The 17876-nt window shown below is 29.4% G+C and overlaps 1 protein-coding gene and 1 long non-coding RNA gene across 3 annotated transcripts in view; one reads left to right on the top strand and one right to left on the bottom strand.

Annotated features, from left to right (window-relative positions):
• LOC113554503 (paired mesoderm homeobox protein 2B-like) overlaps positions 1 to 4672 on the bottom strand; it is a 43739-nt gene extending 39067 nt beyond the window's left edge. For both annotated transcript variants that reach the window (XR_003405270.1, XM_026958384.1), the window contains exon 1: positions 4300 to 4672. Coding sequence is in view for 1 of the 2 variants with exons in the window: in XM_026958384.1 (XP_026814185.1) it covers positions 4300 to 4672 (373 nt within the window). In the remaining variant the exon portion in view is untranslated. The remainder of the gene's footprint in view (positions 1 to 4299) is intronic.
• A 7940-nt stretch (positions 4673 to 12612) lies between these two features.
• Positions 12613 to 13904, top strand: LOC113554516. Its single transcript, XR_003405272.1, has 5 exons — positions 12613 to 12687; positions 13176 to 13282; positions 13338 to 13462; positions 13522 to 13792; positions 13849 to 13904. It is a non-coding gene; the product is annotated as an uncharacterized LOC113554516 (long non-coding RNA).
• The last annotated feature ends 3972 nt before the right edge of the window (positions 13905 to 17876 follow it).

Below are 17876 nucleotides of genomic sequence, written 5' to 3'. Positions count from 1 at the left end.
TACTATACGTGTGGTACAAAAGTATATATTTAATTCTTTTTTAAATTCATATTTGTTTGTTATATTATAAATCTGAGTTAACAAATATCTTCTCGTAGTGCATTGAAATAAAAATAAATAAAGTACAAACCACATGTAGTATAATATTATTTAAAAGAAGTCGGGTGAATAAAATGATATAAAATATTATGTACCCATTCTAGAAAACATTAAATAAAAAAACGCATACATGAAATTTAAAAGACATTTAAATATTAAATTTTAACCAAAATATCGTATGACTGGTAAAAAAATATTTCCGCTTGAATTCGTTCTGATAAATAATACGATCGTGTGTTTCCCAGATTCGCAGTAAAACATTTTTACTGTGTAATGTATATACATTACTACTTAATGAACGTTGTAGAACCTAAGAATGTCTCCATAAATTGTTAACTATATTAGGATCCATTAATCGTCCAGAACTCTTATTTTAATTAGTTTTACTAATTTGACTAAATACCTACTAGTATTTCAAAATTATTTTATTTAATATTTTTCAAATAAAAATTATATTTCAAACTCTTCTGCTAACTTCTTGATTGTCTCTGGTAATAAATATGTTTTGGATTTTATTTATCTTTTATCGTTTTTATTTTGTTTTTTTCATTATATAAAATTTAATAAGGTAAGTACAGTAATATCAATCATGCTTATTGCTTATATTATACAAAATGTATACTCTGCTTCACAGTGTATAAATGTAATGATGATATAGAACTTACGTACTTACGTTTGTATATTCAATAAATAAATATATATGTATATATATATATTGTGTATAGATAACAAGCATCTAACTTATATACATGATTTGGAGGTAAAGGTTACATTTTCTAGCTATTGTTACAAGACTAAATTATATAGACTTTTAGGTACCCTTTTTCACTAGTAATAATCGTTCAAAATCAGTAATACAATATTATATAATTCTAGTACCTATTTTATTAATGTAATTAAATTATTACGTAGATACATATTTATTTTAACCTATTAAAAAAGAATAATTAATTAACAGTGCTAATACCTTAACAGGTATTACGGCGTATTATAATGGATAATTATATTATATTTTAAATTTCAAAATAATAACATACTATTCACGCACGAAGATTCATGATCCAGAATTTTGAAAATAATGATAACTTTTTTCCAATATATAAAGTAGGTCTTAATTATTTAATAAATAATATCTAGGTATATAATTAGCATGATGAATGATGTTGTAATTAGAAATAATTTACTAATTTATATTATTATTCAAACTAAGAATTAAATTTTAATCATTAGAAAATTTAAATTATAAATATTCTTAGACTTTTTAATTATTTTAATCTCAAAGAATCTAGCATTGTCTAAGATTTATAATGTGAACTCGAATACATTTCAAAGTAGCTTTGTGCCATTTAAATCAAAATAAAATAAAATATATTAATGTATAAAATAAGGTAGTAAGTATCTCAGAAATGAAAACTAAAATAATTTATTATACCAATTATAAGTATAACCTAAATGAGATGTCAAACCTAACCCAGCACCCAGCTAATTATACATAGTATTATTAATTATTACCTTGTTTGAATAAGCCACAGGTATAGTGTAAGTGAATATTTTCAAACGTGATGAGTCAAATATTAATAGAATGGTTATCATTTATTAGTTATTAGTTTATTATAACTTATCAATTACAAAATATAATTCTTTTTTTTAAATATGTCAAACTAATCAAAAAATACCTACTAAAAATTTTAAATGTTAGATTAGTATATATTGCATTTAAAAACTAAAATAATAGTGTTTAACTATAGTGTTAAATTTTGAATTTAATGCCAGTGAAAAGAGCTATTTGAACATGTTTTAGACATTTTATTATAATTATTACAATATTTTTAAGTATGGATACCTTTTATTGAAATGCTGCAATATTGAAATATTAGAGATAAAATTTAAGGGTTGATAATGTATGAGTATTATAAAGAGCTATTCATCTGGTAGTAAAAGATGTGTGTAAAAATTGAATACTAGGCTCCTACTTATAAATTAAAAGTATACATGTAATAGCTGGATTCTAATTATTTAAAAAAAATGATTGAACATTATACAAATACCTTCCAAATGTATTTCATTTTTTTCTTCGTTTAATTCAGTAACTTTTTTATCTATTTATATAATTTGTTTTTATTTTAAAATAATAGTTTAAGATTTATAGAATTATTAATTTTCAGTAAATAATAAATCATCATGTTCATTATACGTAAAAATTAATTTAATTTATACTTTATTGGTCATATTATATTTTTGATCGTGTTTTACCTACTATAAGGTTTGATACGATTAGTGTGAGTAATTTTATCGGGAAATTGTACCAAGGCTGAGCTTATATAGCAATAAAGATAATCCCGAACCAACTTTTCAAAACATTTATTAAGTTCATATAATTTTTTTTATCATTTAAATATTATTATAATCAAAAATAAATTTATTCAATATTTTTTTAATATAGATATACGTATTATAGCTATGTTCATTAGGTAATTAAATACAATGTATAAAATGATAAAAAATTTTAAATTCTAATTTTACATAGATAGATACGTTTATAAAATAATTTTAGTTGAGTTAAGTCAACCTTATAAGTTATAAGTTAATATTTAGCAAACAATTTTTTTTTCTTTAAAAGTTTAAATTTAATATGAAGAAAATAAAAAAATATTAACTTAACTCAGTGATATATGTATATATTTTTTAATTACCATCTGAATCATGTATATAAAAGTGATTGTGCAACTTTCAAATTATTAAAGAATAACTAAATAAATACGTTGTTTATATTCTATTCTCTTGCATAGAAACTATTAACTAACTATAGTAGTTAAGAAAATTACACGGTTATGTCAACATAAAACAAAGTACGTATTTTATTTATTTATTTCATTATTTGTATATTTAAGACCCGTGTATAATACAAAGCGATTAATAAAAAAATGAATTAATTAGTTTTAACTAAAGCAGTTTTACATAAAACATATTTAATATAATTTAGGTAATTATTTTAAATTAACTATTAAATGCTATAATCAGTCGTTACACTGAATTTTTAACTAGTTAAAAGGACACCACACCACCATGGTTTTACGCAGAACAAACTTACCGAATATTCACAATATTCTAACCAAATTGTTATCATATATATATTATACATATTGAGACTTTTTTAGTTTTTTTATAATATACCTACAGCAATCAAAATTATTCATTTGTATAAATCAATTAATTTTTTTTTTTTATTTGTTTACTCATATTTAAAATTATTGTGTGTTGATATCTATAAAATAAAATGCAACACAGGTAAAATTCCCTTCTGTGTTGTGTACAAATTTGGTAAATCTACTGTAAACTATGTACTCGAAATTTAATTCCGTGTGAATCCATTTTTCTATTTACATTATTTCATTATTACGCAACAACCATTGGTATCGGCACACGAGATCGCTTTAAAAATACTTAAATGATTAGTATTTAAATATATTAGATACTACTCCTTGAATAGAAGGTGCATGGTGTCTTCTTATGTTATTCAGTTAATTAATTAACAGACTAGTTAGGTTGAAAAGTGTAAATCAACTCAACTTTAAATTTTTAACAAATTAGTCCGCACAGCCTACCTAATATGAAGGTATATAGTGTATTTGAAAATAATAATGAGTTCAGAGTTGGGTAATGAGAAATTTAAAAATATCAGGTGTTTATCGTATGCATACATAAATACATAATATTCATAAATTATGATTACATAACTTGTAAATATCTATATATATATATTGTTTGTTGTTTATAATTATTAAATTTCACACAATACGTGCTATGATCGTTAGTTCACAACTATAGCTACTTAAGTTAAATTAACGCAATAATGTAAGTATAGATCAATAGATTATATATATTTTATTTATATTTTTCTTCCTACCTATATTCTTCTCTTTTATAAATCCACGACCTATAGATATTCTACGATAGTTCAATAAACAATGTACCTTAAATGTAAAAATATTCATTAAGTTATTGTTTTTTTAGTTTGCGAACTATACGGATTTAACTTTGATCGTACGATATTGTTATTGTCTTATTGAGTTTTAGAGTCCGTTAAATTCTTATTTAATTTTTAATATTTTTTCAAATCATTTTACGAATTAATCAAAAAGTGAACTCATATCGATGAGTCGTCGCAAGCTACGTAGTCATATTGAGCGCATCGCTTACCTGGCAAATTCATTGCGGTCGAGAACATTGTCGGCCGCCCCGGGTGATGGTCCTGGTGATGTCCGTGGTGGTGTCCTCGGGCGGCGGCTGCGGCTGCGGCGGCGGCTGCGGACGTGACGCCGCTGCCGTTGTGGCCATTGCCGGACGCGACAGCCGCGGCGGCTGCGGCAGCCGACAGGTGATGGCCCATGGCCGTATTGTACGACCGAGCGGCCATGGACGCGGTGGGACCGAACCGGTACGCGGCGTGCGTCATCTGGCCGCACGTGGTCAGGTCGCCGTATCCCATGGCCGCGTGGTCCATGTTGGACGCGGCCGTGGTAGTGCCGGTCAGACCGTCAAAGTTGGCTTGGTTCAGGTACGAGTAGTCCATGATGATTGTGCGTTATCGCGTACCGTTATCTCATCGGGCGGCGCGCACGTGCGTGATGACGTACCTATGTCTACGACTATTGACGATACGACTGCTGCAGTCGAGAAAAACTGCAGTCACTGCAGACGTGTGCGCGCAGTATCTCGATGAAAACCAATAAGGTCTATTAAAGTATTGTTGTTCGGTATGTTTTACTGCTTATATGCAGTTTTGCAGGTCGAATACGTGTGGCCCGCCAGAGCGAGATCGAGTGATGTGGAGAAAAAAGACGTCCGCGGAAAACGAGGGATGGCGGCGGCAAAAATCAAAATAAAATAATTATATTATGTATAGATAGTAACTATACGTGAGTACAATATTGATATTATTGTAATAATATTGTAATGCGCTGCAGTGATGCTACGACGGTGATGATGATGATCTAATAATAATAGTAATAATAATAATTTTGTGTTCGGCGATGTTATAGTCTCGTACGTATTGTGACGGCGAGAAGTGGACGGCGGTGGACGTGGCGGCGGCGGACGCGGTGGCGGACAGTAGAAGAGGACGATACGACAACGACGACTACGACGACGATGATTACGGTGACGCGCGCGCGGCGGTATATACGACGGTGTCGTCGGTTCCAAATCAAATGATGGCCCTGCGTAATTCAATAACTGGCCGTCGCGTAGAAAAGTGCGAATAACCCACCCCCTTTATTCGGGCGGCGGCGCGCGGCGTGCTGGTCACCGCCGCCGCCGGAGGGGCGCATACGGCGACGGCGGCAGCGGTGACTTTGCGGCCCCCGGGTTGGGCGGGGCATGCCCGGCCGACACCCTCGCCCCCGCAGTGCCATTGGTCTCGCGGCGCGCGCGCAACCCCTCGCCCACCACCGCCGCAATCCTCCCCCGCGGGCTTCGCAACCACGACCACCACTCGGCGAAAGGTGCGCGTGTGCGGGGCACGACGTACGCCCGTTTTTTTTTCGTATATTTTTTCGCTAGCGCTCGCGACGGTTGACACCACCACCTCCACCGCCGTTTCCGCCGCGGTAAACCGACGCGCGAACGAAAACACCCGTGTAATGTAGTATAATATTATTATATTGTTATTATTATTGTTATCGTTGTATTACCAGACGAATCCCTTCTTATTATGTGTGTGTGTGTGTGTATTATATATAAACGGCCATTCCAATCCCTCTTGGAAGACGTGCGCGATGCATCGTCTGTTTTTTTACCGTTTTTATAATATATAATATTATTACAGCTTCGGCGATACATGCGCCTAAATCCGTGGCGATTTCTTTCGTTAAAAAAAATATCCTTCGTCACTTTATTATATAGTATATACGACGTACGTATACGATTTTATCAACTAAAAAATAGTGAGATCGCCTAATCCAACACTATATACTTAATCTTTTATCTATGTACCATATACGTCTATACCAGTGCCATTTTCGTCATGCGAAATTTGAAAGATCTTGCAATCATATAGTATTCTTCATTTTCTAAAACTATTTTATATTTGCTGTAGTTTTTTTCGTTTTATATATTTTAAGTATTATTATTATATGCTGTATTTATATTTGTATTCATTTTTACATGAATAAACGGTAAAAGCCTATACATATATACATACATAAATTCTATATTACATAATATACATAAGTACTATTGTGTAACATTGGTTTACCAAATACGATCAACTACATTATAGCCTATACGCTTAGACGTTTATAAGAACAATTACAGTTCACAGTAAACACTAAAACTATTCACATTATTACTCAGTACGGCTTTAATACAGAAACCGATAAACGATCGAAAACACCTGTTTAATGTAGCATGCTATATTATTATTATTACCATCGATGTAATTTGAATTACCAGACAAAATCCTCCTTATATAGTTATATCTATTAAATGTATATATGTGTATGTATATATTATAAACGATTCTTCTTGTTCCACTTGAGTCTTAAACAATTATAATTAACAAGCTACTTATTATAAATCAAATACTCTGAACAATATCTTACTTTAGAGTATAGAAATATATATATATAAATGTTGTTGTCATTCACTAGAGTAAAAACTTAATAAATAACAGACTAAAGGTCGACTCATCGTTGTATAATCTGGTTATAGTTTAGTTACATAGGTACCGAAATAGATAAAAATAAATACTACTTTAATTTTTGTTCAAAGGTTATTACAATATATATATATATATATAACTTTGCATTTTATCAAAACAATATAATTTAATGTTTTGAGTAGTCGTTATTATGTAAATGTGTTAGATCATTGATTATAAATACTATTTATAATCAATTCCTATACTTTTTATAATAATCTAGTATTTAAACAATAAATAAAGATAAAAATGATTAGCAAATTTCAAAAGATAGAAAACACAATTATATCTATGGTACCGGCATCTTATCCTTCTTTGCATATAATTCTATGTATATTATTAATTATTATACATCGTTATTTTGTAAAGTAGCATACACAAATTAATTTTATATATTATAAATCATCTATATTTTGTATTTTTCTGATTCGTCCCACGTTGTAGTAGTAATAAATAATAAAAATATATCTTATAAACATAAATCAATTTGTCATAAAAATAAGAATCATGCGTGAAGTTTTGGAAGGTAATATAACAGCAGGAAGACCATAAGTATTTATCTCTATGCTACAGTTTTTCGTAGAACAGTATGTAATGTGCGTATTCATGTATAATATACGGTTAGGACAAGAGGGTGAATGAATGTGAGAGAGATTAGTTGGTATTGGTACACGAGAGGAAAAGAAAAAGCACGATTGTCTAATGTAAACGAAAGGCGATAAATTGTGTAAACACTTATTGGAATTTAGATACACGTTTGCAGGAAGTAGCTGAATATAGTTTAGCACAGACAAGATAGAAAGAGAAAAACTAAAAACGTCGGACAAGAAAAAAATGCATCAAAACATGGTACTGCGTTGGTATACAACGTACAGTCAGTTATCATCGTTATTTATCATGTGTTACTATTACGAACATATTATTATGTGATGTGTGAGTTCAATTACCGGAGTAATAACCACACACACAAGAGCTGCCATATCTATTTGGATTATTACAAAATTTTTCCCCGGGCGAATAACAGATCGTGAATAATTAAGTGTAATGTACAGTGCAATTATGTAATTATGCAATTATACGTCTCGAATGAGCGGACAAAAACACAAAAATTTGCAGGCTGCGACTTGCCGAATTTTTTAAATTTTATCTTGCCGTGAAAAACTATCATACGGTTTTTCACATTACTCCTGCTTATTATTATTATTATAATTATTATTATTTCAACCGCAAAATTTAAAAAAATCTTCATAACCGTTACGTCACGCCATGGCATAGTCTCATATTATATTATTATACACTCTCGCGGAGACGATCGCGCGTGGATATGCGTACGTATATATTATATATTATATATAATAGTGTTTGACATCGCATCGTTTTGTGCGTGACAGATGCGCGATATCCGTCGTCGTGCATGCGTATATAATACAATCTTCCACCCCACGAAAAACCGCTCGTAAATAGTGTATACACTGCACACACACACGCATACCCACGCACACGTCGTGTACACTGTGTTTGTGTAACAGCCGCGGGCAGAAAATGAATTTCGCCTAGTTGCCGACGACTACGACGACGACGAGTACAGTAGTAGTCGTATTCGTCGCCTTGTTTTTCCTGCAATTTAGCGCGTCACGCGCGCGCTCGTGTGCGTATTTGCAGTGTTTGTTAACCACCGCGACTGCCACCACTAACGACACCACCGCCACCACACACAATTCATAAATATAATGTATATATATATATCCTACATATGAGTGTGTTTGTGTGTTTAAACAGAAACAGTATATATGTATATGATAATAATATTCCTGGTGGCGGGCGAGATGCGATGTCCCGAGGACACACGTACATATATATATAATAGTGTGCAGCCTGTCGATCGTTCGAATCTAAATAATTTAGCCCCTCTACGTGTATATTATATTATTGAGGTCGGCGTACGTGTCGAAATGACGCGATGTTTTTTTGCACCGCCGCCGGCGACGAATATTTTCCTTGTTCAACAGTTCCTATTTCTTTATTTTTATAATCAGCAGTTATTGTAGGTATATAATATATATATATACCCGTGTGCACGCGCGAAAATAAAGTCACTTATTGCAGTCGATTCTGAAATATCGTCAACGCTATAATAATCTTAAACGAAAAAGTATTTGCCTCGTGATATAATATAACTATTGGTCTTACAACGTCTATATGTGGATAGTCTGACGGATACGACGAAATGTATTTTGTCAAAAGATATTCTGCGAGAATCGACAGCACACTGTACTCTGATTTTCGAATATTGCAACAATTTATTATTTAATTGTATAAGAAAAATAGTCATCCATTGTGTATATATTGGTTCTTAGATAATAACGAAAAGTTCAGTATTTTTGCGAAGGATTTTTTTTTATTTATAATTTAATGCAATAGCAACTAATAATGACATTTTTGAAAAAAAAATATAATTATTTAATTTTTCACTTTTCTGTGTGATAATATACTCGTATACATTTTTAATTTCGTATTCTCTCAAACTGAATATTTTTCGAAGAATTTCTGTATAGTTCAATACATAAAAATCTAATTTTTAATGAGTAGCTAATTATGTAGCGTTATAGATGTAGAACGATAGCAAATTTTACATTATACATATTGCTGGAACAATAGAGCATCTATATCGATTATAGGATATATGCTATTTATACTATTTTATGTTTGAAAAAACCAATAGAAAATTATTCGATAGGTTAAGTGATTGAAAGAGTCTACCGAGAAAAATTATAGAGGATAGGGCTCTAAAATAGACTTATTAGTGCGACACAATCGATCAAATTAAAGCCGAGTTATGTGGGTAAGTCGAATTTTCGTTCAAAAGTAATGAAAATACACAACACTAAATTGGTGGTAATTTATAATATTATTATATTAGGTATAAGCATAGGCGTAACTAGGAGGAAGCTTGAGTGGGCTTCAGCCCCCCCCCCCAGAATTTTTAGGTAAATGTAGGTTTACATAAACAAATTTGTATTAATTATATTTTTGCCTATAATATAAAAAAATATAATATTTTATGTAAACGAGTAATCATTCAAATCAATTGTAAACATCAATAGAAACAATAAATAATAATCAATTTAAAATTATTTTTTAGAATTTAGCCCCCCCCCCTAACTTAAAATACTATAGTTACGCCTATGGGTACATAACAAAACGATATACTCATCAATAGTTTTATTTTATGAATCTACATATATGTATATATCACAAAGATACGTAAATCATATGACATACATTTGCAATCTTGCAAATAACCGATAAATTGATATCTAAATATTATGTCAACGACTATTGTAATACTACTACTGTAATAATTGTAATGCAATTTTATTTATGTACAGTGGTGATATCTGCAGTATGATTATGTGTATCGAAATCTGTATAAAAATACAAGCACATAAATATGACAACGTCGCTTAACAGCGTATTTTGCAATAAATCGCAACAATGCAAATTTTGGATATTAATTCTTTGATGCGTATTTATGCGCAGTGATCAATTGTTCACGACGTCCTGACTACATATTGAACTTTGTGATATACTGATATATATATATATATAAATTAAAATCGAACGAGTGAGTACAATATTTTAATTTATAAAACATAAGCAATTCGATTTTTACAGTCGAATTTCCCGTGTATTAAAGTTTGAATCTAAAATAATTATTAAATCAAATTAATTATCACTTACCTATACATAATATATTTTTAAACTTAAATTCCTAACGTAATTATTTTGTAAAAATAATTTGATAAACTCAATGTTAAGTGCCTATGTTCTTATCTGATAAAACATTATTAACATATTATTAGGATGTTTTACCATTTACCGTGATGATGTTTGTTCACGCATATTATAGGATTCACGCACCATCATATTACACCCTCTGTCTCTATCAATTTATCATTCAAATTTAAAAATTTACATATTTAAATGCTTAATAAAACACCTAACTTTTATTATGTTTACATAATATAGTTAATTTTCAGATCTATAATAATATTGATGATCTGTTATTATAATATTATACGAGGTAAGAATAACATTATCATTATTTTACTTAATAATATTGTCTATTTCAAATAAAGCAGTTGTTAATTATATTTCAAAAATATTAAATAGTACCTAAATAAGTTACCGAGGGGGGGGATAAGAGCTAACTCAGCCAAGCGGGGTGAAAACTCTAGTATACGATAATGTATTTTAGATATGATTTTATTTGACGCTATTATTAGAAGTTCACTTAAAATAATGAAGTTTATTCACTGCAGTATATTCACCCTTTTCACGCTCTTTTTCACCGCGATTTGTGTCCATAAACTAAGTATAATATAATAATACAACATATTAATATGGTGGTTGACGTTAAGTCATAGTGCCAATAATAATTTTATCATATTACGCAAAAACATAATTAGAATATAATAATATATAACATATTATTATGGAATAAAATGGGTACCAATATAAATTAAATACTCATTATGCTTTAAAAAGTGATAACCCATTATATTATAAAGTATGGTCTGTATGGCGTTAGGAACTGCATAAAGTAATATACTATAATATAATACACATATTTTTATCCAAGCAATTATATACTCGTGAAAGGATCTTTTAAATAGTACCCTCATAGGGGTTTAGCCCCCTAATCCTTTCCTAGCCTCGCTTGTATCTACTTCTGAAAATAACTTAAGTAAGTTCATAGGGTGCACAGTCGGTGCCAGACGATCTATATACATATTATATATACATCGAGCTTTTGAAATGTTTTTTTCTTTCAATTATTTAGTTTTGTAAGTTACTACAATAAATTTTCAGTTGTTTCTCATGAACTACGAACACATAAATTAACTTAACAAAAACTTGAAATAATTTCTACGAAATACTTTTAGAGGAGATTAGCGTAATTGTATCAAGTATATATATACGCGTTCCGTCTTCCGTAACATAATAACCTCCACTTAGTCCACTTACCCCAACCCAACAAAATACTCGACTATGGAAAATAACTTACGATTGGAAAATAGTTGCTAAACAGTGTAAAGATTTGTGCTTCCGTACACTGCGCAGTTTATGAAATTTTTACATTTTATAGTAATGTCCAACTTAAAAGAATATATTTTATAGAATTGAAATAATAAATAATGATTGTGCGTATATTGAAAAACTACGAATAGGGGACATGAAAATATTTTGATCGTAAATTCAGATGTACATAATATTTTCCATAAGAAATCGATTCGAGTATAGTTATATAATGTAGATATATCAACATAATTTATGAGTAGATACATAAAAGTACGTGGTCGAAAGTCATTACACATTCGTGTGTGAACACTGTGACTTGTACTTTTACAAGCGATTACAGTCCACCATGATCTTGAATCGTATAAAAGTAGATACACGTATGGCAGCTACTAGGTACTATGGTGTTATAATTTTATATGCATAAAATAATATTCCTTCAATCGATGTGTAACACTTGCACACTTTTCTCTGGTGATAGTCATGTAATAATATAAATAATATTTTAAAATACTATCATGTAGCACAAAAATATTATATAACAAGTACATTTTTTTTATTTTTTTTTAAGTTGTAGAAGGGGTTAGGTTTATAATATTTTGGAAATAGTTTTAAAAACCTAAAGCGAATAACGTGTATAATTTTTTAAGAGGTTTAGATTTCATAACAAATACTTTTTAGTTTTTTTTTATATTGACCGTATTTTTTCTCCTATGTTTATAGATTTGCAGAAGTGTTTGAAAAGTGGAATAATTATTATAAAATACATTTTAAATATTGGAATTTTATAAGCTGCGTAGAAAATTGAGGTTTGTTTTAGAAAGATTATTATATTATAACATATTGAATTCCCACGAATCAATAAAATCAGTTAGTATATTATATTTTGATTGTACTCGTATCATACATAAACATTGCATTTTAGAGTTAGGACTATGCAGAATTGAGTATAATATAAAAATTAAATTTAAGAATCGTAAATGAATATATGATTTTTATAGATAGAAAACAAAATCTACATGTTTCCGTTAATATTATTATTATGGTCTAAAATTATTAATCCATTATTATGAATACAAAAAAGGTGATTAAGAAATTCATCCTGTTTAAATGTTGGCATTCTTATTAAAAAATTCAAATTGTGCTACTAATTATTATATTATTTTTATTATGTTAGTCTATATTAACTACTTATGGAGTTTTTTGAGGCGTTACAATCTTTGGTTTCTAAAATTAGAATCATCCCCTTTCATTTTATATAGTTAATATTTTAAATTATTTGCTAAATATTTATAAGGATTTTCAAGGTAGAAAAGGAGAATTATCATTTGAAAAACAGAAGTTTGTGCGTTGTGCTTATTTCCACGGGATAGGTAATACAAAAATCCCACGACTAAAATCTTTGTAAGTATATTTGAAAGTTCCACAATACATTTATTACATAATAAAAATATAATAGAGGTGAGCATTTCTGGGTGAATCACCCTGTATTATATCATCGTATTCGAGGACTTAGAGGACGGCAATCCGATCGATTTTCCTGGGGCCGGAGAATCCTGTCGATCCGTTGCTGCGAATCATCCCGTACGATACTATATTTATAGACACCGTGATTGATAATAATATTGTTGTACTATATACAGAGATAAAATGTGCGACATCGTCGGGGAACGGTCTTCGTCGTGGCTGCTACAGTAGCATCAACAGCAGCCGGACCACCCGGCGGTGGCGGATCGCGACATCAATCATTACACGCGTGGCGGCGGTCCTGCGCACGTGCACGCTCAAGCATCCACTGGACCATCCGCACGTGCCGCCCCGAACACGCCACATGGTACTCAACCGCGGCCCGAAGCGTCGCACTGCAATCCGGACGTAATCATTTCAAATGGTCCCGTACACGTGTAATCCCCGGTACGATAACATTATCGTATTATATCATTATATATATTATTATATACGTTTTATAGGTCCTGTAAAAGCGGTCCGCCTTTTATTCGCCAGACAAACGACGCGTGACTTACTGGTATACTATATATATATATATATATATTATCTATACATTGTTTGTGTATTGTTTACGTAGACTTATATGATTTTTTAAACAATTTGTATTGTTGTGCGTAAATTTGTAAATAGAAACTTTTTTGTATCTATGTGATATGCTGCAATGATAATCTACTATCTGTCAGATAAATTCTATCGCGTTCGTTGCCGGAAGCCGGGTAAAGACATTATGAGTCTGCAAGTCTGCATAAGCACTAGGTATCTCTCAGGTACCTTTCCAACCACCTCGAAATACATAACAAATGGTTCTAAATATTATGCATTTTCTTTATTATAAATATAAAAAAATACAAATAAAAAACGATTAACTAGTATTACATTTTATTTTATTGATATTAAATAATGAAATATATGTTAAATAAAAGTACATGATTTGATTTACATTGTTAAATAAAATAAATAAAAAAAAAAATAAAAAACCATAATTATATATTTACACCAGAAATATAATAAATATGAACTGTTATCGGTTAGAGAAAGATTGTGATGATGCTAATGATCTCCTATGTGAAAATGTTATGAACTTTGAATTTTAGTTAAATATAAAGTAAACTAACTATATACAAAAACAAAATAATTTTTACATTATAATCATAGGAGTAAGTCCTGATACGTTCATGACAGACCTTATTATTCGGATGTTTCATTTTGTGAAGTTGTGGAACCGAAAAGTTAGCGGTGTTATTAACGATGATTTTTGATCTGAACCATCTAATCTATCAAAACGTCAACTATATTAAAAGAAAAAGACACATAGGTAAGCATTAAATAATGTATATTTTGAGTCTTACACATGTATTAAAAAATGCATAATATAGTGCATAATAGTACTCGAGTCATAGGCGAAACTCAAATAAGTCAGGTCAATCAAAGCGTAAAAAGGTAATACTTAGATATTGCGTAATGTTTACTGAAGACTTGTAAACTTGCCATTGTATAAGACATACGGAGAAAGAAAAGACTTTTCTAAAGAATACAGTTGAAAATATTATCTCGTTTCACATATGGCTTGAATAATTATCTTGACTGTATTACACAGTCTGTGTATATAAATATGAATAGTTAATAATATAAGGATATTATAAAATACTACACACACGCCAAGTCCTACTTAAAGAATAGTTTCTAACTAAAATCTCTCCTAACATGAAAAAAAAATATAAGAAACAGTAATAATGACGTAATATAAATATTATATATAATGCAATACGTACTGTATTTTCATCGGCTGCTCTTTCTTCAATGTTATCATAATCACTACGGATTGCATTGAATATCAGTTTATTGCACACTGCAATACTGCACTTGCATCGAAGCCATAAGACGATGACCATCACATAAAACGTCAATAATGGAGCACTAAAATTATTTATAACGGATAAGCTCAAGGTAAACGGATAATTCATTTTTATACAATACAAATATAACTAATATATTATATATGTAACATACTAATATAAACATTACGTACTGCGTGTGAACAGCCATCCTTTTTTGAATTGTCTCGCGTTCACTAGTGATGGTGCTTTGAGTATTATGAAACTCAAAAAAATCTTTTTGTATCACATCTGACCAATATAAATTAAATGCGTCTAATCTGAATATATTACGATTATTGAATTTTGATGATTGAATGAATATAGTGTAATATTATAGGTCCGTAGTTCACAAGAGAAGAATAAGTCATAATAAAGTATGTACCTAAAATCAAAAGTTTATAGCAATTTATAACATTATAAAGAATTAAAGAGTAAGGCAATTAATTTGTATATATTTTCATATATTATCTAATAATGTACATGCATACTTACAACATGGACAAAATGTACGTATATGTTATTATGTTAAACTGTATTTGCTTCGGTTCATATCGTTTTCATATAGAAGTTCATCATCATCATCATAATCTTTCTTTAAGCGATCACAGTTCTTATTCCTTACATCTCAGAGCCAAATAATATAATAATGACATTTTTTACATATGATGATTTTTAAAGAGAGAGCATAACAGACAATTAGATAGGTACTTATTGAATTATAAATTCATACTGAAGCAATATTGTATACGTACAAAACAATATAATATAAATAACAATAAACTGTTAAATTTCCATGGTTACGTATTCACAGCCGTACACGTAGATATATTTTTATAATATATTTTATCGAAATGCTCGCAAACAAAATAAAATTGAGGAAAACCGTCGGAGATTCCAACATTGAAAATTTGATTTGCTACTAAAACATTAGTATTGGGTTAAGTTATTGGCGCAACTAAGCTAAAAATCATTTATATAGCCTTATATAAATAATACGCAGATACGATTTTGCAATTTTTTTTCTTTTAATACATAAAATATAGCAGTTGGCCACTAATAAATTTGTAATATTACTTTTAAATAACAATTGAGTGGCTAGCCTAGCTACTATTAAATAATATTTGGTCAAAAAATACGTATGTAGGGTGGTTAGGGATTCAACACCCCCCCCCCATAATAAAATATATGGTTGGTGTTAGTACGGGCATTGATTTTGGTTGTATAATTTATTGAAATTTAAGAATAGAAATAATTTTGTTTAACCCCCCCCTCCCCCTGAAATTAATTTCTATGCATATACATCATTGATTATAGCCATTAGTTTTTTTATATTTTATTAATAATACGAGATGTAATTCGTTTTCCAGAAAGGAAATATTTGTACAGTATTATGGCGTAATGCGTTGTAGGTACGCATGTGAAAATTCCCCACTATGATTTTTAACGCTAGGTATCATAATATAATAATATAGTATTAATTATTAATTGTAATTTGTGATGAAAAAACAAATAAAACATTTTTAAATCATTTCTTTTAAACATTGATTATTGATGTAAAAAAAAAACTTCGGCTACATTAGCTAATAACTATTAATTATATTATAGGTAAAAATTTTGTTTTTTAATTATATTAATATATTATGTATAATAATATAATATAATATATATTATTATATATTTTTTTTTTTTTGAGAATAATTTTATTATAACGCATCAAAGGTGTTGGAAGTTGGTGTGTTACGGATTCATCGAGATCCTCTCTGTGATTGTGAAATTCTATCACTAATTTTGTATTTTAACCATTAGTATTAACCTCCGTAGTAGATTTCGCATATAAATGAATCTTTCTTAAACATTGCAAAACTACGAAAATATTAAAGTCAATAATAAACTATTATATAACTTGTAATATAAGTGTATTCAAATCAAAAAAAAAAATCAAATTCTCAAAAACCTATACCAAAAGTATAATACTATTATGTCATTTATGAATAATATTTGTTTGAACTATAATTTATAAGTTATAACACAATATATAAAATCGTTATTTTTTGTTTAATTATCCAATTTTGTCGAATTATAAATAGATAATATATCTATAAAAACATATTTATACATTTATATCATTTATATATTCAAGATTTATAGGTTTCTATAAGTACAGTGAATGAGAAACATTTTTTTTTGATGTTCAAGCCTTAACTATTAAAATAACAATTTTATCTACAATATAATTTACAACATATGAGCACTAATAAATAAAAATTGTATTATTTTTTAATATTTTTAAATTGCTATAAGGAACACTTATGTGAGTTATTGTACTAATATTAAATTTCTAGCTATTTGACCGAGTTTTAACAAAATACTAATATCCCTGGATCCATTAAACCGTTTTAACGCTATCATAATATAATATAAACGTACAAATTGTTTATTTATTTTAATAGGTATAGATAAAGATTAACTTCATAAGTTATCGTTATTTTCACATGAAAAGAAAATATAGTTAATTCATTGAACCGAATAACACTGAATGGCTAAAAATAAAAACAACTCGTAAATACGAGTATTATACAGCATTTGCATAATTTCAAGAAGACCTTTTTCGC

Source organism: Rhopalosiphum maidis, chromosome 2 (genome assembly GCF_003676215.2).
Source record: "Rhopalosiphum maidis isolate BTI-1 chromosome 2, ASM367621v3, whole genome shotgun sequence".
In the NCBI taxonomy this organism is placed as follows: Eukaryota; Metazoa; Arthropoda; class Insecta; order Hemiptera; family Aphididae; genus Rhopalosiphum; species Rhopalosiphum maidis.
The sequence above is the reverse complement of the archived record's forward strand: the minus strand, read 5'-3'. Positions and strand labels throughout refer to the sequence as shown.